The sequence below is a fragment of the Loxodonta africana genome, chromosome 21, assembly GCF_030014295.1.
Source record: "Loxodonta africana isolate mLoxAfr1 chromosome 21, mLoxAfr1.hap2, whole genome shotgun sequence".
Classification (NCBI taxonomy): domain Eukaryota; kingdom Metazoa; phylum Chordata; class Mammalia; order Proboscidea; family Elephantidae; genus Loxodonta; species Loxodonta africana.
Genome location: NC_087362.1, coordinates 74,903,183 through 74,928,376, shown reverse-complemented (window position 1 = coordinate 74,928,376; position 25,194 = coordinate 74,903,183). Strand labels below are relative to the sequence as shown.

Here is a 25,194-nt window from a genome sequence, read left to right as displayed (position 1 = left end):
CTGGGCCAACTTGATGGCCAGCTAACAACTAAAAAGACTCAACAGAGAACCCAGCCACACCATGCTGTACCTTTGACCTACCAAACTGGGAACTAATAAACAGGTGGTGGTTTAAGTAAAAGAAGGGAAACAGCCCAGTTTAAAAATAGGCAGAAGATTTAGTCATTACAGAAATGAAATTAAAACCACAGGGAGATAGCTCCATATCCTGGTTCATTTTAGTCACTGTCAAGTCAGCTCCGACTCATGGTGACCCCGTGTTCAGCAGAATGAAATGTTCGTTGGTATGCCTGAGTCCATTATTGAGGCAACCCAGGGGACTCATCTTCTAGCACTTTATTGGACAATAGTCTGTTGTTATCCATAGGGTTTTCATCACATGTCATTGACTGACTATAACAAAAATATGACAGTGCCAAGTGCTGGAGATGATGCAGAGCAACTGGGACTTCCATGTATTCCTGATGGCCATGTAAACTGGTATGACCGCTCTGGGAAGCAGCATGGTGGTTTCCTGGGAAGTTACTGTATGACTCAGCAGTCTCCTAGGCTTATGCCCAGGAGAAATGATAGACCTTCAGGTGGTTTTGTTTTTGGCCACTATCAACTGCAGGCTATAAATTTCTCCTAAATTGGGAGAGTAATATGTTAGGATAACTTCTAGAAGAAGTAGTGCCAGATCAAAGGTTTATACATTTCTAATGTTAGTTGCTACCATATTACCTTCCAAAACAGTATAACAGCTCACTGTTTACAGGTATAAAAGGGCTGCTGCCTCCTGTCCACCACACACACACGTTCTTGCCAGTGGTGAGTATGATCCGTCTTTAATGTGCTGCCAGGCTGAAGATCCTCCCCTACTGACATAAATGGATATTTATCTTAAACATCATCCGTTAACTAGCAGCTTGTACTTCTAAAGCATGTAAAGAGAAATGCTTTAGAAGTATAAATTGCTACTTAATGGATGATGGCCAAGATAAATATGCATTTATAAATACTCAAAGTTATGGGGTGTTTAGAAGTCAAATACAAATGGTGTTTCAGTTTGTTTTTATCAGTGGCTTTTCCATAATGGTAGTGGTTTTCTGGGGGAATTTTCATTTCATTTCTTGTGGGGTCTTCAAAGGGCTCCAATAAATAAGCACTTTGGAGAGCCACCTGACAAGTTCTGGTAAAGTTGAAAATGTCCACGTTCTGCAAGCCATCACATTTTATTCTAGAACATACCCAAATGAAATTCTCATACATATGCACACAGAGAGTATAAGAAGTTTAGAGCAGTATTATTGTGGTAAAACGTATCTAGCAGAACATCTGCTGTTTACCCATTTTCAAGCGTACAGTTCTGACAGTCACCATGTTATGCAGCCATCACCACTATCCATTTCCAAAAGTTTATCATCACCCTAAACAGACTCAGCACTTAAGCAATAACTCCTCACTTGCCATTGCCCCCAGCCTCTGGTAGCCAGCGGCTAATAAGTTTTTGTTTCTTTGCTGTTACTTACTTAGATATTTTGGATTAGAAGGGATTATGCAAGTATTTGTCCTTTTGCGTCTGACTTAGCATAATGTTTCGAGGTTCACCCGTGCTATAGCATGTGTCAGAACTTCATTCCTCTCAATGGATGAGTAATACTCCATGGTATGTAGGTAATGCTGCAGTGAACATTGGTGTACCTGCCTTTGTTTTGAGCCCCTGCTCTAAGTCACTGTGGGTACAGGTAGTCCCTGATGTACAGTGTATTCAAATTACAACAAACTGCACTCAACATGACTTTTGTTTGTTTGTTTTTTGTACATCTTCTCTTTAGCAATATATTCTAAATGCAGTGTTGCAATGGGTAATTTCCTGATACCATTCTCAGATGTCAACTCACAGATGTACGGTGTTATGATTTACTGTTTAAAACACTGATATATAGCCTGCTATGGGAAAAAGAAAAAAAAGAGGTATTTGACTTACATCAGAACCGACAGGACAGAATTGTTGCAAAAGAATCCCATCTTAAGTTGAGGACTACATGGATAGTATACATAGTAGTGGAACCTCTAGGTCATAGGTTTAACTTTCTGAGGAACTGACAGCTGTTCTCCACGGCAGCTGTACCGTTTTACCTTCCCATCAGCAGCAGCCAAGGGTTCTCATCGTTCTACATCCTCACCAACACTGTTGTTTTCATGTTTCTGATAACAGCCATTGGAAGACCTTACAGTTGGACAGCAGAAACAGATAATTAGAGTATTAGTGATATTTGCTACCATAAAACCATGAGCTGAGTGTTTTGGTTGTATAACTCATGGATTGAGTTGTCTGTCAAGCTGGCTAGGCCATTACTCACAGTATTGTGAGATTGTCTACCATTTTGTCATCTGATGAAATGAAGTAGGATTAGCAGCAGTTATATTAATGAGGCAGGACTCAATCTACAAGACTAGATAGTGTCTTAAACCAATCTCTTGAGATACAGAAGAGAGAAGGGAGCAGAGAGACTTGGGGACTTTATACCACCAAGAAAGTGCCATGAACAGAGTGCGTCCTTTGGACCTGGGGTCCCTGTGCTGAGAAGCTCCTAGACCAGGAAAGATTGATAACAAGGGCCTTCCCCTAGAGCTGACATAGAGAGCCTTCCCCTGGAGCTGGTACCCTAAATTCGGACTTTGAGCCTCCTAGACTGTGAGAGAGTAAATTTCTCTTTCTTAAAGCCATCCACTTGTGGTATTTCTGTTACAGCAGCGCTAGATAACTAAGACAATAGCTGATGGAAAAATTAATGAGAATAAATGATATGTTTAAGACATACTGCTTCTGTGTTAAAATTACACTTAAGATTTTGTGAAATGGATGTTTCATTGCCAATTTTCCACTATTCTCATAGAATCGGCACACTGACCGTTTCAATAAACCAAAGTTACTTGGTCAAAATTTAACTCTTTGAGCTGTATTCATTGTTTACTATTTTATACCACCAAGATATTTCAGAGAAGGAAAAAAGTCCTACATCCTGTAACATTTTTGCTGTATTAAGTGGTGGAGGTGGCATCATACTGATGTCTCAGAACAACTGGAAAGAACAGCCTGTGGAGCTAGTAGAACACCCAGCAGTTAGACTTCCACGTGTGTTATCCATGAAGTCCCTGACTTACGATGGCTTCCTGTCAGTTTGATGTAAGTCGAACACGTCTTTCATAGCAAGCTGTACATCAGTGTTTTGAACAGTAAATCATTAAATTTTGTTATGCTTTACTTGAAAGTTTACAGCACAAATTAGTTTCTCGTTCAAAAATTTATACATAAGTTGTTTTCAGACATTGGTCGCAGTCCCTGCAGTGTGTCAGCACTCTTTCCCTTCCACACCAGGTTCCCAGTGTCCGTTTGTCTAGTTTTCCTGTCCCTGGCACCTCGTGTTTGCTTTTGGACAAGCGTTGCCCATTTGGTCTCGTGTACTCGATTGAACTAAAAAGCACATTCCTCATGTGTGTTGTCATTCATTTCATAGGCCTGTCAAATCTTTGGCTGAAAGGCGAACTTCAGGAGTGGCTTCAGTTCTGAGTTAGTAGGGTGTCCAGGAGCCATAGTCTCGAGGGTTCCTCCAGTCTCTGTGAGATCAGTAAGCTTGGTCTTTTTTTGTGAATTTGAATTTTGTTCTACATTTTTCGCCAACCCTGTCCAGGACCCTCTATTGTGATTCCTGTCAGAGCCACTGGATGGTGGTAGCCGGGCACCATCTAATTGTGGGCTCAGGCTGGTGGAGACTGTGGTTCGTGTGGTCCATTAGTCCTTTGGACTAACGTTTTCCTTGTGTCTTTGGTTTTTTTGGTCTCCCTTGTTCCAAACGGGATAGGACCAATAGATGTGTATTAGATGGCCACTCACAAGCTTTTAAGACCCCAGATGTTACCTACCAAAGTAGGATGTAGAACGTTTTCTTTATGAACTATGTTATGCCAGTTAACCCAGAGGTACCCTGAAACTATGGTCTTCAGCCCCACTAATGTGGTCCCTCAAGGTGTTTGGATGTGTGTAGGAAGCTTCTCTGAATGTGCCCCCTTTGTGCTCTGTTATATTTATGAATATACATGCTGTACATACAAACACATGCGTAAAAGTATCTGTAGCCTAGCTATGTATATATGTGGATATACATCCTCATTCCCCTGTTCGGTGTACAGATCTGCCTGTGTAGCTGCTTTTAAGTTATTTGTTTTTACTGTTGTTGTGGAGTTGCATACGCTATAGTATTTGTTGCGGTTACCTGTTTTTTCTTCTTCCCACGTTCCTCTAAGTGTCTTCCTTTGCCTTGGTCAGGTTGTGCTGACTTCCCTCATGTTGTGTATTGTCTTTCCCTTCACCACAGTTAACATTTAGTTAGTGATTTCCCCTCTCCAGCCCTCCCCTCCCTCATAACCATCAAAAATTGTTTCCTTCTGTGTATAAACCTTTTCTTCGGTTTTTATCAGTAGTGGTCTCATACAATATTTGTCCCGTTATGATTGACTTATTTCCCTCAGCATAATGCCCTCCAGATTCATCCATGTTGTGAGATATTTCACGGAATCATCATTGTTCTTTATCATTGTGTAGTAGTCTATTGTGTGGGTCCTGTTTCGTTTTTTTTTTAACAGATGAACGTCGGGTTTTGCCAGCACCATTTGTTAGAAGGACTTTGTTTTCCCCATTTAATGGATTTTGGCCCTTTGTCAAAGATCAGCTGACCATAGGTGGATGGATTTGCGTCTGGGTTCTTGATTCTGTCCCATTGGTCTGTGTCTCTTGTTGTACCGGTACCAGGCTGTTCTGACTACCATACTGTATAGTAGGTTCTGAGATCAGTACTGTGAGTCCTCCTACTTTGCTGCTGTTCTTTAATAACGCTTTGCTTATCTGGGTCCTCTTTCCTTTCCATATAAGGTTGGCGATGAGTGTTTCTGTTCCGTTAAAGGATGCTGTTGGTATTTGAATTGGGATTGCATCGTAGCTGTAGATTGCTTTGGGTAGCATTGATAGTTTCACAATGTCGAGTCATCCTATCCATGAGCGTGGTATGTTTTTTCCATTTACCTAGGTCTCTTCTGGTTTCTTGGAATAGTGTTTGGTCGTTTTCTTTGTATAGGTCTTTTACGTGCCTGGTTAGATTTATTCCTAAGTATTTTATCTTTTTATGGGCTGTTATAATATAAATGGTATTGTTTTCCAACGGAATCTTTATTCTCTACTCTCTAAAATTTTATTTCAATTATAGAGTCACACATGAGCAACTGCGACCAAAAGGTGAAGTGGGCGCAGGCAGAAAGAACCTAGGGAGAGGGAAGAACATACCCTAGAATCAGACCAACCTGGTTTCAAATCCTGACCCTAGGCAAACTCCTTAATCTCTTTCAGTAGTACTTCTGTGAATACACTGCCGTCGTTAGGTGCCGTTGAGTTAATTTTCGACTCATAGCAACCCCATGGACAGAATAGAACTTCCCCATAGGGTTATCTAGACTGTAATCTTTCTAGAAACAGATTACCAGGTCTTTCCCCTGTGGAGCCACTGCTGACCTTTCAGTTAGCAGCTGAGCACTTAATCGTTGCACCACCAGCCTCCCTACCTGTAAAGAATGGTGATACCTACTTCACTGGATTCTTGTAAAGATTTGTACAGTCTTTCCAAGCCTGCAGTCTAAAGAAAACAAATAGGAAAATCTTCAAACAGGAATGGGCCAAGTATATTTTAAGAAATACTTCGTTTGTGCCAGATAGCAGGCCGCCTATAAAATTTGAAGAAAGGATACAAAACACAAATAGAATACTAAGAATGTTTACTTTGATACTACAGTTCAAATCTTTCTGAAAATATTGAATTCCTTACCTGTGAGGTGAGATCTTTAAACAGCTTAAATGAGCAGCAGTAGGGTAGTGGGTGATTAAATGGTAGGACATCATATGAATGGTTATGAAGAGTATGGGGAAGATGAAAACATATTTTTGATGGGTTCCAGGAAAAGCAGGATGTAGGTATTTTTTGTATCTTACCATTGAAAAGGTTTTTTAAAAAGTGAACAAAATCTGAAACTTAGCAAATAGTCTCAGTGATTGTTAAAATAACGGAATTACGATTCTTTTCCCAGTTTGTCAGTACCATGAGATTGCTTCTATGATAAGGAAAATGTTTAAGACAGTTATCCCTCATGGAGCAAAAATTTTCTTCTCTTTATACACAAAACAAAAACTTTACGTTCCTTAATGCTTGGTTCCACTATTAAGACAACCGGAGAAATGGACCATTCATCTGAGGCATTTAGGGTTCATTCAGCCTTTTAGCTATTAACGTTTATCTGTCAGCTGTCATGACTCAACTCAGCCTACCTTGTTGACTGGATAAGAGAAATAGAGAAATTCAAATTATTTAAAATTTTTTTGTTTTAATGTTCCAGATTTATTTGAGGTTCCTAGATTACCAAATGGAGCACTCAAATGAATGCAAAAGAAACTTCGTGGCAGTCTATGATGGAAGCAGTTCTATTGAAAACCTGAAAGCCAAGTTTTGCAGCACCGTGGCCAATGATGTGATGCTTAAAACAGGAGTTGGAGTAATCCGGATGTGGGCAGACGAGGGCAGCCGGCTCAGCAGGTTTAGGATGCTGTTTACATCCTTTGTGGAACGTAAGTAAATAATTCCCATAGCATCGAGATGTTTTACATAATTTTCGTTCACTCAGAATACATTTATTGAGCGCTTATTTTTGCCAAAGACTATGGTCATCACAGAATAAAGAAGTAACTAAGACTTGGTTCCTGTTCTCAAGGAACTGACCTTCAGGGGTGAAAAGAAGCATGTTAACACATAAACTGCAACACTAACCTCTTATAAGGGTGTGAAGTGTTTTCCCTCGAGATTTTCTGAATGAAAAATAATTATCAGCAGTGTTAATTCAGCTCAGTGACTAATACAGGAATCCACTGAAGGGTGGTAATCAAAGATTTAGATAGGCCGACTTATAAGACTAGGTCCTGTTACATTCTTTTTCAACTTTATTTTGAAATAATTTTAGAAGATATGGAAACTTGTAAAAACAGTACAGAGCTCCCGTGCCGTTCCATTGATACAATACTGTTAACTAATCTATAGACCTTTTTTAAATTGAACCAGTTTTTTCCACAAATGTCCTTTTTCTACTCCAGGATCCAACCTAGGGTCCTGCATTGCACTTAGGTTTTCCTCAAGGTGGATTCCTAGGAGTGGGATTGCTGGGTCAAAAAGGAAATGAGTAAGTAGTTCAGTATTGCCTGATACCCCTCCAGAAGGGTTGTGTGTTTTTTAATGAACTGGGGGGGTTTTCTTGTTTTTTTTACTTTATTAAGAGTCATCTTTACTTTTTTGTGAGCACGTGGGAACTTCTTCGTATTAAAGGATGTTGCAGCTCAAATACAGACACTGACCCAGCTTGAAAGTAGAGAAACTTTGAGGACAGATTTTAGGATTCTTTCCTTAGACTCCCAATAATTAGGATGAACAAACCCTCACAGGGAAAAATGGGTTCTCCTGTCTTTCTTTTGCCCTTTTCTCTCCTGAAAGCCCAAATGACTTGTCAGTCCCTCCTAATGTTTGTTTTGTGTGTTGTGCTTATCATAAATACAGATCATATTACATTAGCTTTGACAAGAGACTGCTTTCAAAATTACCACTTTTTTTGACTTGGTTTTGAATGGCCTCTAACTTTAATCTACATTTGGACAAGGCTGATGAGCCTCTCTGACTGGCCTTTAGTCAGATTTGTCTCCTATATGAAGAAAGTTATTGCCCGGATCCTGCTGAGTGTGTGAATGTTCACATCACGTATATTCTAAAACTAAGTGGCGTATCTTATCTGTTGTCATGAGAGAAACAGAATTTTAGTTCTCATACCCAGACTGATGAAGATGATATAACGGCAAGCTATATATATGATTTGTACAGATTGAAAGTTTGTAAATACAAAGGTGTCAACAGTGAGATATTGTCAGATTTTTTTGTTGAGAAATTTGGGGATTAATAGTTTTTTCCTTCACTGATAACAAGAGACTGTATTGTTATTCCATGGATTATATGTTGAAATTATAACTGTATGACCACACACAGGCTATATTACGGCTAAACTCTTCTATTTACAATTTTAAAGCCAGTTTAGCCAACCAGCCTTCCTGCCTGCCCTCCATGCATTTAACACTTACCGTGCAAGGTACTATGTCTGACACTCTGAAGATAGAAAAGTGGATGAAACCATCCTTGTCCTAAAGGACTAAAGATCACTTAGGTGACCTTTACGGGATTGACTGTGATAAATACCATTTGAGACTTAAAGTGCTTTCCTGTTAAATGTCCAGCTTGCTTCTGGCAGACAGCATCAATCGTGGAGCAAGTGGTCCTTGAAGGTGGGTCCTTTGAGTTGGTCCTGGAGAGTAGATAGGTTTTAGAAGGTAGACGCATTCATTCTCATTCCAAACAGAGCAAAGGCGTCGAGCTAGAGCAAATTTGGGCCACAAGTAGTGGTAGAGGGAGCAGGAAGAAGTGAGTCCAGAAAGGTAGATTAAAGCCAGAATGCGCAGGACTTTAATTTATAGACTGTGGGGAGTTCTGAAGGGTTTTTTACTACAAAATGACCTAATGAGAGCTGTGCTTTAGATGAGACAGAGAGGCCAGTTAGGAGGCTGCTTCCTTAGACAAGAAGGTTTGAATCAAAGTATTGCCAGTGAGGATAAAGAAGATGCAGAATCAACAGGATTGTGACTAATCAGGAATGGAAGGTAAGGAGGAATGAGTCAAGAATACCTGCAGTCTTGAGTCTGACCAGTTTGGGAAATGGAAATGACACAGGTGTGATAGGGAGTGTTGAGTTGTTTTGGACTTAGCAGGTTCTTCAGGCGTTGGAAATGTCAGAAGCTCAGCGTGATATTTGCCGTGAGTAACTTGTACTGCTGCTGTTGAGCTTGTTTCTAAAACTTTTTTTTTTTTTGGAGAACTTTCCAAAATTGAAAAATAAAAATTATCTACACAAAGGCTGTTTCACTATTTCCAATAACTCCAAATCGGTGTTTTATACAAAAGACATACTTGGTGAGAAAGCCGTTTTAGCCTTCTTACTTTTTTCCCTCAAATTGTTACCAGCGTCTGCATCTGTGGTGTCCAATATGGTGTCCATAAGCCATGTGTTGCTATTGAGCACCACCTGAAATGTGGCCAGTCCTAATTGAAGTACGTCGTAAATATAAAAATACATTCCAGATTTCAAAGACTTAATACAAAATAAAAAATGTGAAGTATCTCATTAATAATGCTTTATGTTGATTACATGTTGAAATGAGGATATTTTGGATGTTACTCCAGGGCTCCCCAAGACCATGCACACATTAGGTGATTTGCATTCAGCATAAGATTCATTACAGCAAAAGGATGTAAGACAGGTTCGGCAAGGCCAAAAGACAGCAGAGTCTGGAGAAATGCTTACACAGGCCTCTTCATCCTTCCTCCTCCCATGAGGGGCACACTGAGCATGCCGTGTCTCCAGCAATGAAAAGTACAACAATGTGTGCAGTTTTTCTGCCCAGACAAGCTTATTAAGGACTCGGCAGCCAAGGTTTTTATTGAGGAATGATCATGAAGACACCCTCAGCCTGGCATGCACCAAAACGCCAGATTCCCAGCAGGAAAGTAAGTGTTCAGCATAAATAACATTTGCACAGACCACCTGAGCCCAGTGAAACACTCTGGTCAGTTAGGGGACAGAGGCAAGCCCAGATTCCTAGGTGCCAGCCAAACGCCAGATTGGTAAGCAAGACATTATAAAGATAGCAGCTGCAGGCCTGCTGTGTTAACTTTAGTCTGCATGAACATATCGGGTTAAATAAAATATATTAATAAAATTAGTTTCTCCTGTTTCTTTTTACCTTTTATTGTGGCTACTGCTGACCTTTTGGTTAGTAGCTGAGCTGTTTACCACTGTACCTACCACCAGGGCTCCATTGTGGCTACTAGCTACCATTTTTGGCTCACATTATATTTATTTTGGAAGGCCTGGGGTAAATGTTACGTGAGAAGTTCTCTGATATATTAGTTAAGGTATTTCTTCTGTATACTCAGGATTTCTCCATCGGTGTAGTTCTGATAATTAAACAGTGAAGAGTCTCCCTTAATGCTGTCTTTATAGTAAATGTAAGACTTGGTCGTAGGCTGCCATAGACATTGCTTCATGTTCCAGACTTAGTGTATTACCCTCTAGAAAAAATGGTGTATGATAAAAATAAGGGATTTCCTTGATTTTCATAAAACAAGAGTGCCCTTTGAAAATCTCCCTGTGATCAGTACACTTAAGAGCTCAAAATAGTAAATTTTTACATGCGTATCATTAATCCAAAGTATTGAAATATTTATTTTGTTCTTCTCTGAACTGTTAATGATCTGTAATTGTTAGGAATGCATGAAATCAGTGTTTCAGAAGAGGTTTATGGGCTAATCCTTCATGAGAGAGTCACTTCATGCCCACACACTATTATAGCCTGCAGGTGTGACTGAAGTAGTCTGTAACTTGACTTAAAGGGCCAGTGTAGAATAGCACTCGGAATATGTTTGACTTCTTCCCATGCGGTAGATACTTACAAACACCAGACTCCATAAGAAAGGATATAACTTTAGGAAAATAATTTCTAGGACTAGAATTTTGAAAGCAGCAGGAGATATTTTTGTTAGAATAAATCCATAATTTGATTTTTAGTGACATATATTGCCTAAGTCTCCCCATAGGCTTAGTTGGAAGACAGAACCATCTTTCAGCATCATCGCCACATCCCATCAGACGTGGAGGGGTGCTGCCTCTTCTTTCCCATCAGTGATCCAGGAGCAAGTACCTGGGGAGGTAGAGAGTCCTCAGGTCCTCTTTCCCTGCAGTGAGCAGTAGTGAGCACACAGGGAGGTAGAGAGCCCTCAGGTCTTCTTTCCCTGTGGTGACCATTAGTGAGCACATGGGGAGATAGAGAGCCCTTAGGTCCTCTTTCCCTGCAGTGACCAGTAGTGTGTACATGGGGAGGTAGAGAGTCCTCAGGTGCTCTTCTTTCCCTGCAGTGACCAGTAGTGTGCACATGGGGAGGTAGAGAGTCCTCAGGTCCTCTTTCCCTGCAGTGAGCAGTAGTGTGAATTTGAATTTTCTTCTGCATTTTTTTCCCACTCTGCCTGGGACCCTCTATTGTGATCCCTGTCAGAGCACTCAGTGGTGGTGACTGGACACCATCTAGTTCTTCTGGGCTCAGGCTGCTGGAGGTTGTGGTTCATGTGGTCCTTTAGTCCTTTGGACTAGTATTTTCCTGTGTCTTTGGTTTTCTTCATTCTGCTTTGCTCCAAATGGGATGGGACCAATAGATGTATCTTAAATGGCCACTTGAAAGCCTTTAAGACCCCAGACACTACTTGCCAAAGTAGGATGTAGAACATTTTCATTATGAACTATGTTATGCCAATTGACCTAGATGTCCCCCAAGACTGTGGTCCCCAGTCCTCAGGCCCAGTAACTTGGTGTGCCCTCAAGGTGTTTGGATGTGTCTAGGGAGCTTTTATGACTTTGCTTTAGTCAGGTTGTGCTGACTTCCCCTATATTGTGTATTGTATTTCCCTTCACCAAGGTCAATGCTTGCCTACTATCTAGTTAGCATTTTCCCCTTACCACCACTCTCGTCCCTCGTAACCATCAAAGACTTTTTTCTGTGTGTAAACCTTTTCTTAGGTTTTTATAATAGTTGTCTCATACAGTATTTGTTCTTTTGTGATTGACTTATTTCACTCAGCATAATGCCCCCCAGATTTATCCATGTTGTAAGATATTTCTCGAATTCATCATTGTATTTTGTTGTATGTATGTACCATAATTTGTTTATCCATTCATCTGCTAATGGGCACTTAGGTGGTTTCCATCTTTTTGCTATTGTGAATAATGCTGCAGTGAATGTAGGTGTGCATATGTCTATCACGTGATGGCTCTTATTTCTCCAGGATATGTTCCTATGAGTGGAATTGCTGGATCTTGTGGTATTTCTGTTTCTAGCTTTTTAAGGAGGCGCCATACCGTTTTCCACAGTGGTTGTACCATTTTACGTTCCCACCAGCAGTGCATAAGTGTTCCAGTCTCCTTGTAACCTCTCCAACATTTGTTATTTACTGTGTTTTGATTTGTGCGAGTAATGTCAGAGTGAGATGTCTTTGATATCTCATTGTAGTTTTGATTTGCATTTCTCTAATGGCTAATGGGAAACCCTGGTGGCGTAGTGGTTAAGTACTACAGCTGCTAACCAAGAGGTCGGCAGTTCGAATCCACCAGGTACTCCTTGGAAACTCTATGGGGCAGTTCTACTCTATCCTATAGGGTCGCTATGAGTCAGAATCGACTCGACGGCAGTGGGTTTAATGGCTAATGATTTCTATGTGTCTGTTAGCCGCCTGAATGTCTTCTTTGGTGAAGTGTCTGTTGATACCCATTGCCCGTTTTTTAACTGGATTATTTGTCTTTTTCTTGTTGAGGTGTTGAAGTATTTTGTAGATTTTAGAGATTAGACCCTTGTCAGATATGTTCTAGCCAAAAGTTTTTTCTCAGTTTGTAGGTTCTCTCTTTACCCTTTTGGCAAAGTCTTTTGATGAGCGTGTAAGTGTTTAATTTTTAGGAGCTCCCAGTTACCAGTTTCTCTTCAGGTGTTTGTGCTTTGTTAGTTATGGTTTGTATTGTACTTATGCCGTGTATTAGGGCCCCTAGCATTGTCTCTATTTTTTCTTCCATGATCTTTGTCGTTTTAGGTTTTATATGTAGGTCTTTGATCCAGTTTGAGTTCGTTTTTGTGTATTGTATAAGATACAGTCCTTTGTCAAAGATCAGCCGACCACAGGTGGGTGGATTTACATCTGTGTGTCTGTCGTTGTACCAGTGCCGGGCTGTTCTGACTACCATGGCTATATAATAGGTTCTGAGATCAGGTGGTGTGAGACCTCCTACTTTGTCCTTTTTTTCAGAAATGCTGTGGTTATCTGGGGCCTCTTTCGTTCCCATATAAAGTTGGCGATTAGTATTTGCATCTTGTTAAAAAATGGTGTTGATATTTAGATTTGGATTGCATTGTATTTGTAGATTGCTTTGGGTAGAACTGACATTTTCACAATGTTGAGTGTTCCTATCTGTGAGCCTGGTATGTTTTTCCATTTATGTAGGTCTGTTTTGGTTTCTTGCAGTAGTGTCTTACAGTTTTCTTTGTATAGGTCTTTTATATCTCCAGTTAGATTTATTCCTAAGTATTTTATCTTTTTAGGGGCTATTATAAATGGTAATGTTTTCCTGATCTGCTCTTGAAAGTTCTCTTTGTTGGTGTATAGGAATCAACTGATTTTTGATCTTGTATCCTGCTACTCTGCTGAATCTGTTAGTTCCAGTAGTTTTCTAGTGGAATTTTTGATGTTTTCTATGTATAGGATCATATCATGTGCAAATAGGCATAATTTTACTTCTTCCTTTCTAATCTGGATGACCTTTATTTCTTTTTCTTATTTCATTACTCTGGCTAGGACTTCCTGCACAGTGTTAAATAGGAGTGGTGATGAGGGGCATCCTTGTCTTGTTCATGTTCTCGGGGAGGGGGGGAGTCATTCATTTTTTTAAGAATCATAAAATACTTGTTTTCGTAGATTAAATGATACCATTTTGGCAGATTAACAGTCTCTGAATGAATTAGTCTTTAGTTATATAAATATTTTTGCACTCAGATTGAGAAGTATCCATACAATTGGGACCAGTCATTCTGTAGTCTTAGCAAATTTTAGAACTGGAATTCTGAGATATGCTGTAATCTATCCTATTTATTTAGAGGAAACTGAGGCCCAGTGAGGTTAAATGTCTTAAAATATACAGGTGAACCGATAACAGTTTCTGTTGATCACTAGTTTATTGCTTTTTGTTTGTTTTTCCACTTAGGGCTGCACAGAGCTGCACCCCAAGTTATTTATAGTTCCTAGCTATTTCAGACTTTCCAGTCACAAGAGTCACCTAGGGTCATTAAACTGTAGAGATTAAGTTTTAAGCAAACAACCAAGCTTAAAAGTTTAATGTGGGGACTGTTTAAATTGTATGTAAATAAAAAAGTCATGGCCAAACTCACATTGGCTTACAGTGGGGGGGGGGGGGGGGAATCAAAAGGTCAGCAGTTCAAATACACCAGCTGCTCCTTGGAAATGGTATGGGCTAGTTCTGCTATGTCCTGTAGGGTCACTATGAGTTGGAATCAACTTGCGGGCAGTGAGTTTGGTTTTGGTTTTGTTTTTACAACTTACAGGAGGTTTCTTCCTTAAAGAGAAGTTTTGTTAACACTGTTATGACAAAGCAGTTTTGAGTGTTTTGTAATTAACCTGTATTTATCAGATTATGTTTTGGAGTTTTCTGGTGGTCCAATAAGTAATACTCATTTTTCCAGGCCATGTTCAGAGCCAATTGAGATACAGACAAAAGAGATCAGGAAGATGAATACCAAACTGTCAGTTTGATTACAGATAACGTAATTGGAAAACATGGTTAGATATTCCCAAGCATTGTAAGACTACACCCTAGGTTTCAGGTTTTCCGGAAGTGACTGCAGAGCTAGACATGGGCAAGGAGCTAGACTGTCAGGTGGCGGCCAGACCTGTGGGGTTAATAGCACAGAAGTTCAGAGCTGCACTTCAGCTTCCTGGAGGCTGCTGCCCCCCAAAGTAAACAGATGAGGGGCTGAGCTGTGAATCACCAGCTCCTGCTCCTAAATTTGTCAATAATTCACTCTTTTCCCCCAGGAAAGAACAAGGAGCAAACAAAAGCCCAGGAACGTTACTCTAGAGAGAGTGCCTTCTCTTCAGATGGAAAGAAATAATAAATTCGTGGCTGTTATTTCATTTTTTAAATAATATTTTGTGTTTTAGGTGAAAGTTTACACAGCAAATTAGGTTCCTGTTTAACAATTCTTATGGAAATTATTCTGTGACATTGGTGACAATTTTTACAGCTTGTCAGCATTCTCATTTATTTCTGTTTTGTTTTTTCTGTTCCCATTGATGTAGCTTCCCTTTCCCCCCTTGCCATCTCAGCTTTGCTTTTGGGTAAATGTTTGCTGTTATTCTAATGATGCTTATTTTGTATATTCATTAAAAGATAATATTTAAGGGCCGGGGGCCCACTCAACCCCATCTTGAGGGAAGAAAAGGTTATTTATATCAGTCCAGCAAAATTTTAGGGGTTTCTTTCATTTTGAAAAGAACCTTTAAAAAGAAAATATCAAAAATCCTTGAAGTTCTCTCTGATACAGAGTGACACTCAAACATGTATTTTCTGAAAATGAAAAATATGTAGAATTTTTAGGCAGAAAATACATTTTGTTTGATTATAATTTTAAAAGTTGAAATGGTTAGTTTTTTAGGGTTTTTGTTGTACCCCTACAATCTTGTTTAAGTGGAGGGAGAAGTAAGCTGCCCTACTTCTTAACTGTCAGACTTGTTGTATATCTTTACACTGAGATACTTTATACTACTCTGTACTTGTGTTTCTGGTGTATAGCTTTATTTCTTAACAGAAGTCGATACGCTGAGCCATAATCTGTATGACAGACATTTACAGATACGGTGAGAAGTGCCAGATAGAGGAGTGTGTAGGCTATGACAGGAACACACAGGAGTGACTGGCCACCCAAGGGAAACTGAGGGAGTCTTCACAGAGATCAACACTGGAGATGCCTTGAGGGATGACCAGGTGGCCTCCAGGAATGGCAAGGAGAAGATATTCCAGGCTGAAAGAACAGCTTATACAAAACTTGAAATTACATGGCAGATACATATACCTTTATTGTCTTTTGAACTTTTGAAAATATTTACCAGGCTACATATTAGTTCCATAAGAACCTTGGGAAATATGTTCATAATGTCACTGTGTAAAAATGGCCTTTCAGGAATGAAGAACACCAAGGTCACGCAATAACTATGAGCCCAAGAGACAGAAAGGGCCATAGGAACCAGAGACTTACATCATCCTGAGACCAGAAGAACTAGATGGTGCCCGGCCACAACCAATGATTGCCCTGACAGGGAGCACAACAGAGAGCCCCTGAGGGAGCAGGAGATCAGTGGGATGCAGACCCCAAATTCTCATAAAAAGACCAGACTTAATGGTCTGACTGAGACTAGAGGAATCCCGGAGGTCATGGTCCCCAAACCTTCTGTTGGCCCAGGACAGGAACCATTCCTGAAGACAACTCATCAGACATGGAAGGGACTGGACAATGGGTAGGAGAAAGATGCTGATGAAGAGTGAGCTACTTGTATCAGGTGGACACTTGAGACTGTGTTGGCATCTCCTGTCTGGAGGGGAGATGGGGAGGGTAGAAAGGGTTAGAAACTGGCAAAATTGTCACAAAAGGAGAGGCTGGAAGGGCTGACTCATTAGGGGGAGAGTAAGTGGGAGTATGGAGTAAGGTGTATATAAGGTTATATGTGACAGACTGACTTGACTTGTAAACGTTCACTTAAAGCTCAAAAAAAATTATTAAAAAAGGCCTTTCAGTGTCCAGTGTAAGTAGAACCTCACGTGGGTCGGGATCAGAGAGTATCGGCCTTTGTCCTGTCGTTCATCACGTAGTCATGGAAAGGCATTTTCAGGTAAGAGTGAGTATAACAAATAGAGATGGGCCCCTCACCTGTGTGCCCTCTCTCCGTAGCAGCTCAGTGGCGGGTCCCTCACCTGTGTGTCCTCTCACCTTAGCAGCGCAGAGGCGGGTCCCTCACCTGTGTGTCCTCTCTCCTTTCTTCCTGCAGCTCCCTGCACAGGCACCACTTTTTTCTGCCACAGTAACATGTGCATCAATAATTCTTTAGTCTGCAACGGTGTCCAGAACTGCGCATACCCTTGGGATGAAAACCACTGTAAAGGTGAGCTCAGCCAAAGGCCAACGTCTTGGATAGAAAAGTAGCTGCTGCTTTTCATTGAAGACTTACTGTGTCTTTTTCTGCAGTTACACTTAGCATAGCTGCAGTTATGCTTAGCGTAACTGTTTGGGCAGAAATGGGGACGGATAATCTAGATGTTCTCCTAAGCAGATCGTAGACCTTCTCTGGGCCATTGGTAAAAGCAAAGAAATGTACTTGTTCTCCACAAAAGCATTTTTGGTGTACAAAGTATTTTTTTCTCCTCAATTGTTCAGAAATGCATCTTGCTATTTCTTGGCCTTATTGTATTTTTTTATTGTTGTTCAAGTTAGTCATTTGTATTGCAAAGATAACTAATTTAGTTCTCAAAATAATTTTAAAAAAATAGCCTGGAGCATTTTTCTTTTTTCCGTTATATGGAAATACTAGTAAATTTACATATTTACTAAAAATTAGCCGATGGATTCAACATTACAACTTAAAAGTAGACTGACTCTAAGCAATGCTTATTTTCATTTCATAAAATTTCCTATGCTATATTCTAGTATATACTTTCTGAAGGATAAAGATGGCTCATGGGAGCAGTCACATGCCTGTAAGGTAGTTGTCACATCATTGTCTCAGAACTAAAGTTTGTCTACCTTTTTTCCTCTAAGAGTTAAAAAGGTAATGTAATCTGGTATAGTTATCTTGAGTATATGCCATGACATATTTTCAGGTAATCATTCAAGAACAGTCGACCATGATAATATACCTGAGTGGGTTGGATTAGTCTTATTTTATGGCCAGAGTAGAAATATTGTGACTCTACTTAAAAAGGGGAAACCCTGGTGGTATAGTGGTTAGGTACTACGGCTGCTAACCAAGAGGTCGGCAGTTCGAATCCACCAGGAGCTCCTTGGAAACTCTATGGTACAGATCTACTTTGTCCTGTAGGGTCACTATGAGTCAGAATCGACTCGACGGCAGTGGGTTAGGTTTGTTTGGACTCAAAAGGGATGGTTGGTCAAACCTGCCATAGATCAAAAAACTAGACTTGACAGAACGAGAGTATTTTGGCATTTTCTGTATTCGTGTATTTAACTGGATTGCAAATTATATGCTTTCGTGCAGTGCTCGGTAGAGGAACCAAGCCCTTTATCTTTTTGTGTTCTCTTTAGCTGTATAGAACTGACTGGTCGTTTTAATCAGAAATCCTAGTAGTGAAAGGGTTTCTTTGCTTAAAAACACAAAAAGCATCATCAGTGATGTATTTGACCCAATTGTTCTACTTAAAATACCTTACAGATTTGTGACAGGACTTACATTAAGGAATTTTGAAAACCTCAATGATTTCTTTATTTCTTTCTACAGAGAAGAAAAAAGCAGGACTATTTGAACAAATCACTAAAACTCATGGGACAATTATTGGCATTACATCAGGGATTGTCTTGGTCCTCCTCATTATTTCTATTTTAGTACAAGTGAAACAGCCTCGAAAAAAGGTCATGGCTTGCAAAACTGCTTTTAATAAAACTGGCTTCCAAGAGGTGTTTGATCCTCCTCATTACGAGCTGTTTTCACTAAGGGACAAGGAGATGTCTGCAGACCTGGCTGACCTGTCGGAAGAGCTGGACAGCTACCAGAAGATGCGACGCTCGTCCACTGCCTCGCGATGCATTCACGACCATCACTGTGGGTCGCAAGCGTCCAGCACCAAACAGAGCAGGACCAACCTCAGTTCCATGGAGCTTCCTTTCCGCAATGATTTTGCACAACCACAGCCGATGAAGACGTTTAATAGCACATTCAAAAAGAGTAGCTACACTTTCAAACAGGCACACGAGTGCCCTGAACAGGCCCTAGAAGACAGAGTAATGGAGGAGATTCCCTGTGAAATTTACGTCAGGGGACGAGAAGATTCTGCACAGGCCTCTATATCCATCGATTTCTAGTCTTCTGCTAAAAGTGATGTTGCTCTGAGGTGTGTATGTGTGCAGCCACACCCACCATGCTGCTCGCAGCAGCCAGTCCTTTTCTCCCGTCAGGATAAGATGTGCATTTACTGTTAACCTGTTGTAATGGTGAAGTTTTAATGATCTCTGGCAGTCTGTATATGTTAAACCGACCAAGGCACTTCCTTCGTGCAGTAAAAACATCACCTAGTGCGTGGTGTCATATAACCAAGCGGTAGTTGAATAGTTTTTCAGGAGGAGAGCAGTGGTGGTAAGCAGGCTCTCAGGCAGCCTGTTAGTTTCAGCAGCAGGAGTATTGTTCCTAATCAATACAGTTCTATCCATGCGATCCACAGTAAACTTAAAACGAAGGGTTTTCTTTACATTTTACATTCCTTTTATTTTTTTTTTCCTCTAAATTTGTTGTACAGACCAGTAATTTTACCATTTGTGTTTCTTACATAAATACAAGTGGTTGCTGCACCATGCATATTTCAATATACACATTTGTTCTTGAATTTATCAAATTATGGCTAGTTATTGTGGTGTCAGTTAAGGTCCAGAGTTATATTTCATCTGTCTGTCCTGTCTTCACCAATTTCTATTCTGCTGCCTCTTAATCACCAAATTCTTGGTCTTTGTTTTGTCTGAGAAGATGATATGATTTATCACCTTTTAATCGTGTTTTGTCCTAGTTATATTATACTGAAAATTTTCATAACCTTGGAATGTGTGCACCATTGCCAGTTATAAGTAGAAGCATAAGAGAGAAACTTTTAGCAAGTTTCTGAAATTTCCCACATGCAATGTCATTGACTTCAGCAAGCAGCCCACTGCCACCGAGTTCAGTCCAGCCTGACTCATCTTAGCGACCCTGTACGACAGAGCAGAACCACCCCATAGGGTTTCTGACGCAGTAATCCTTATGGAAGCAGACTGCCACATCTTTCTCCCATGGAGTGGCTGGTGGGTTTGAATCGCCAACTTTTTGGTTAGCAGCCAGGTGCTTTAAACACTATGCCACCATGGCTGCCTCCAGTAAAGCAGAGAGTCATCCAGTTCGCTTGGAGAGAGGCCTGTGATGATGTTTATTTGCAATTTTATCATCTTCAGATCTGTGTTGCTTATTAAGTTTTGTAAAAAGAGATCACTTAGCTCCGTTTAGTGTTGGCTTATCTCATAGTATATGGTAACCAAGATTTGTATGAGAATTAAAAGGAAATTCTTGAAAAGCTGTGTAAGCCTTCAGATTGCTTCTTACTTGGGACGGACATTTTTCTAGCTCTTATCAAGAATAACAACTTTCACTTTTTTTTAAGCAGCACTTTTGACCTTGTTTTTTTATGGTATCTAAAACAATAATTTATAAACATAATATAAAAGCTCATTGTGTTTTTTTAGACTTTTGATATTATTTGATACTGTACAAACTTTATTAAATCAAGATTGAAGACCTACATGACGGATTTCTGTCATTGTTCACGTTAGCAGCTTTGTGTACAGGTCATGCTGTGATGGAACTGTAGACTATAATTTATTGTAAAGACTTGGTAATGTGTACATGAGCCTTTTGTTGCCTTTTAGTATTGTATTTAGTTTGTGAGAAATTTTTCACTATGATATTTATTGCTCTAAATCACAAGTCCTATATTAAAATACACATTGTTACACGATCCTTCAATCATGGTATTTATAGCACTGAGATTTTGGATCTTAAGATATGTATGGCAAAGAATCCATGTTTAAAATTATAACTGATACAGTCATGCCATTTAAAAGAGGACAGTGATTGTTTTCTATATTTTTGATAGTAAATTCTCAGTTTCGCTGAATTTTATTATTTTAAATATTACATAGATATATTCTCAGATTAGTGAAAATTGTGACAAATATAAAATACTCTCTCAAAATGAGCTTAGATCACTTTAAAAAAAAAAAAAGTATAATACCAAGGAAATATGAAAACCTACAACAGTATACCCATGACTTAATTAAAAAAAAAAAAATTCCTGTCTTAAAAATATAACTTCGAAAGGTAAAAACACAATGTAGTATTCAATGAACTGACACCAGAGCCAGGTTAGATGGCTAAGTCCTTTCGCTATGTTGAATAGGCTTTCTAGTAGGTGACTTATACCAACAAACATTTGACTGGCATAGTAAATACTTAATAATTTAACTGTGATCTCATTCATCATGATTATGAAAGGGAAATTAGCATTATTTTCTATGTAGAATTAAATCCATTGTAAAAGTAGCTGTAAAATTCATCTTTAATCTCTTTTTTATATTAGGAAAACAAATACAGTATCCTTAACTACATTATCTAGAGTCAGTTGTAACTGTATTTTTACTCTTGGAATTTATGTCCTGTCTTCTTTTTAAAGGGCTTGAAGAGGCTTACAGAATACAGAGCCTTTAATGAAGACACTACAGTTAAAATAGCACAGAAGCACCTGGTTTCAGACCCATCAGGTTAGCAAGTAAAGCTTGGAAGACAAATTTGGTTCTAAATTTTCTGCCTGCTAAAACAAATGCAACAATTTTTGCTTTTTGCAATAGAAAACACAAGCTTATCTGTAGAGGTTCATTTTTTCTTGAACTAAAGCAAAGAGAGAGTCTTTAGGTGGGATGACGCTTCTTTAGGATTTAAGAAAGATACAAAATAGGAAAGAGATGGTAATGGTAAATCTTAACGAAGGGAAGGCACAGCCTAACGTAGTTTAACAACACTGATTTTTCATCAGTCTGTAGGGGTGGAACCAGAGAACTCGACAGGAAATAGCTAAGCCAGCCCTAGCTGGTCGTATATACCCACCCAGAAAACCAACTACTGTCAAGCCGATTCCGACTCAGCAACCCTATACGACAGAGTAGAACTGCCCCATAGAGTTCCCAGGGAGCGCCTGGCAGATTTGAACTACTGGCCTCTGGTTAGCAGCTGTAGTCCTTAACTGTGCCACCAGGGTTTCAGATGGGTATTAACCAGTTGCCACAGAGATGATCCATCAAGGTTCACTTGTTGCGTTGTCAAGTCTAAAAAAAAAAACTAGTTGCTCTTGAGTCAGTTCTGAGTCATGGCAACCCCATGCATGTCAGAGTAGAACTGTGCTCTGTAGAGTATCCGCTGGCTGATTTTTCAAAAGCAGATTGCCAAGCCTTTCTTCCAAGACGTCTTGGTAGACTCAAACCTCATACCTTTTGGTTAGCAGCCAGGCATGTTAACCATTTGCATAATGACTTTGAGGTAGAAAACCAAAACAGAAGAACATGCTCGGCATTTCTCAAAATGAAAGAACTAAAGAAAAAATCCAAACCTCGAGTTGCAATATTGAAGGATTCTCCGGGGAAAATATTATACAATGGAGGAAGCATTACAAGAAGATCGAAGGAGTACAAAGAGTCATTATACCAAAAAGAATTGGTCAGTGTTCAAACATTTCAGAAGGTAGCATATGATCAGGAACCAATGGTGCTGAAGGAAGAAGTCCAAGCTGCACAGAAGGCGATGGCAAAAAACAAGGCTTCAGGAATTGACGGAATACCAAATGAGATGTTTCGGCGAATGAATGCAGCCCTGGAAGTGCTCACTTATCTATGCCAAGAAATTTGGAAGATGGTTACCTGGCCCGCTGACTGGAAGAGATCCATATTTATGCCTATTCCCAAGAAAGGTGATCCCACCAGATGGAGAAGTTGTTGAACAGTATCATTAATGTCACTTGCAAGTAAAATCTTGCTGAAGATCATTCAAAAGCGGCTGCAGCAGTATAACAACAGGGAACTGCCAGAAATTCAAGCTGGATTCAGAAGAAGACTTGGAACCAGGGATATCATTGCTACTGTCAGATGGATCCTGGCTGAAAGCAGAGAATACCAGAAAGATGTTTACCTGTGTTTTATTGACTGTGCAGAGGCATTGGACTGTGTAGATCATAAGAAATTATGGATAACATTGTGAAGAGTGGAAATTCCAGAACACTTAATTGTGCTCATAAGGAACCTGTACATAGATCAAGAGGCCATCATTCAGACAGGACAGGGACATATTGGGTGGCTTATGTCAGGAAAGGTGTGCGTCGGGGTTGTATCCTTTCACCGTATTTATTTGATCCGCATGCTGAGCAAATAATCTGAGAAGCTGGACTGTATGAAGAAGAACAGGGCATCAGGATTGGAGGAAGGCCCATTAACAACCTGCAGTGTGCAGATGGCACAGCCTTGCTTGCTGAAAGTGAAGAGAAGTTACAGCACTCACTGATGAAGATCAAAGACCACAGTCTTTAGTATGGATTACACCTCAACATAAACAAAAATCCTCACAACTGGACCAGTAAGCACCATCACGATAAAGGGAGAAAAGATTGAAGTTGTCAAGATTTAGTTTTACTTGAATCCACAATCAAAACCCGTGGAAGCAGCAGTCCAAAAGACGCTTTGCACCCTGCTAACCCGGAACTAAAATCATTTCCAAAGCTGGCTTTTCAGACAAAGATTAGACTGGACTATAAGATGTAAGATGATACTCGTGAAGAGTGTGCTGTTTAGCTCAAGTAGGTACATGAGACTAAATGGGCAGCCCCTGTCCAGAGGTGAAATGAGAAGGCAGAAAGGAACAGGAACTGGTTGAATGGACACAGGAAATCCAGGATGGAAAGGAGGAGTGTGCTGTCACATTGTAGGGAGAGCAACTAGGGCCACATAATGATGTGCATATAAGTTTTTTCATGAGAAACTAACTTGAGCTGTAAACTTCCATTTAAAGCACACACACACACACAAAAAAAGACATTGCATCGGGCAAATCGGCCACAAGAGACCTTTTTAAAGTGTTGAAAAGCAAAGATGTCACCTTGAAGACTAAGGTGCACTGGAACCAAGCCATGGTGTTTCAAAATCGCCTCATACGCATGTGAAAGCTAGATGATGAATAAGAAAGAGTAAAGAAGAATTGACGCCTTTGAATTGTGGTGGTGAAGAATATTGAATATACCATGGACTGCCAAAAGAACGAACAAATCTGTCTTGGAAGAAGTGCGGCCAGAATGCTCCTTAGAAGCAAGGGTGGTGAGACTACATCTCACATAGTTTGGACATGTTATCAGGAGGAATCAGTCCCTGGAGAAGGACATCATGCTTAGTAAAGCAGAGGGTCAGCAAAAAAGAGGAAGACCCTCAACAAGATAGATTGACACAGTGGCTACAACAATGGGCTCAAGCATAACAAGGATTGTGAGGATGGCGCAGGACCGGGCAGTGTTTCATTCTGTTGCCCGTAGGGTTGCTGTGAGTGGGAACTGACTTGACGGCACCTCACAGCCGCAGGTAGTCCAGATGAATATTGGGTCTCATTTATTAGACATTTTACCAGTATACTATAGGAAGAAAAGGGACTAGAACTAATAAGTTTTAGGCATTTTTACCAGCATAATGCTATACTTTTAAAAAGCAACCCAAGTGGTGCAGTGGTGAAAGCATTCAGCTGGTAACCGAAAGGTCGGTTATTGGAACCCGGTGGCCGCTCCGTGGGAGAAAGATGTGACAGTCTGTTTCCATAGAAACCATTAAACCGTTGGGGCAGCTCTGTCTTTTGGAGTAGCAGTGAGTAGGAATCGACTTGACAGAACAAGTTTTTTATAGTCTTCCATCTTTGAGGTCAGTGGGAAAACTTTACAAACTTCAGTACGGTGAAATTCATAATTTTAGCAAGAAAATATGAAATTCAGCCATACGAAAGTTACTACACCATACGTACCCCAATATTAACCCTGTGTCCTAACAGAAACCTAAGTCCGGGGGGTGCGTTGTCTCCAGCTCAGGAGCAGCATTAAGGAGAAGGTCTGTACAGCTCTCCAGCACTGTCATTTTCTTCCACCTGTGACAGGTGATGCCACACTAACACAAGGTATCAACCCCAAGCGCCTCCAAATTACAGGAGATTTACTAATCTGAACATCTCGTTAGGAATAAAGTGAGACATTTTTCCAGCAGGGAGAAATAGTCAATCTAAAGATGAGCAAAAAGTAAAGGATTTTTCCCATTTCACACCACAAAACAGACCTAAAAGACTCCTTTAACGTTGACTTGTTAGTATCTCTTGTATGTCTTTATTTTAAATAATTATTAGGCATGACAAAGAACCTCCTAAATGATGCTGCAGATTTTTACGCTTTGGCATTGTCTGATGAGAAGGGTGCCTCCTTGTTTGAGAGCTGATGAGACAGGATGGGAAAAGCCTGGGTGTCGTTCTATGAATAATTCTCAAAGTAGGATCTGCTGCTGTTAGAAAACAGAACCTCCTTTGGTGTTCACGTTACTTTATTTCAAAT

General features: G+C 40.1%; 1 protein-coding gene across 1 annotated transcript in view; it reads left to right on the top strand.

The window, feature by feature from the left end:
- Window positions 1-21,060, top strand: part of NETO2 (neuropilin and tolloid like 2) — a 53,201-nt gene extending 32,141 nt beyond the window's left edge. The window contains exons 7-9 of the mRNA XM_023555671.2: window positions 6,424-6,652; window positions 16,821-16,934; window positions 18,285-21,060. Of these exons, the coding sequence (XP_023411439.2) occupies window positions 6,424-6,652; window positions 16,821-16,934; window positions 18,285-18,865 (924 nt within the window). The 3' untranslated portion in view covers window positions 18,866-21,060. The remainder of the gene's footprint in view (window positions 1-6,423; window positions 6,653-16,820; window positions 16,935-18,284) is intronic.
- Window positions 21,061-25,194: the final 4,134 nt, after the last annotated feature.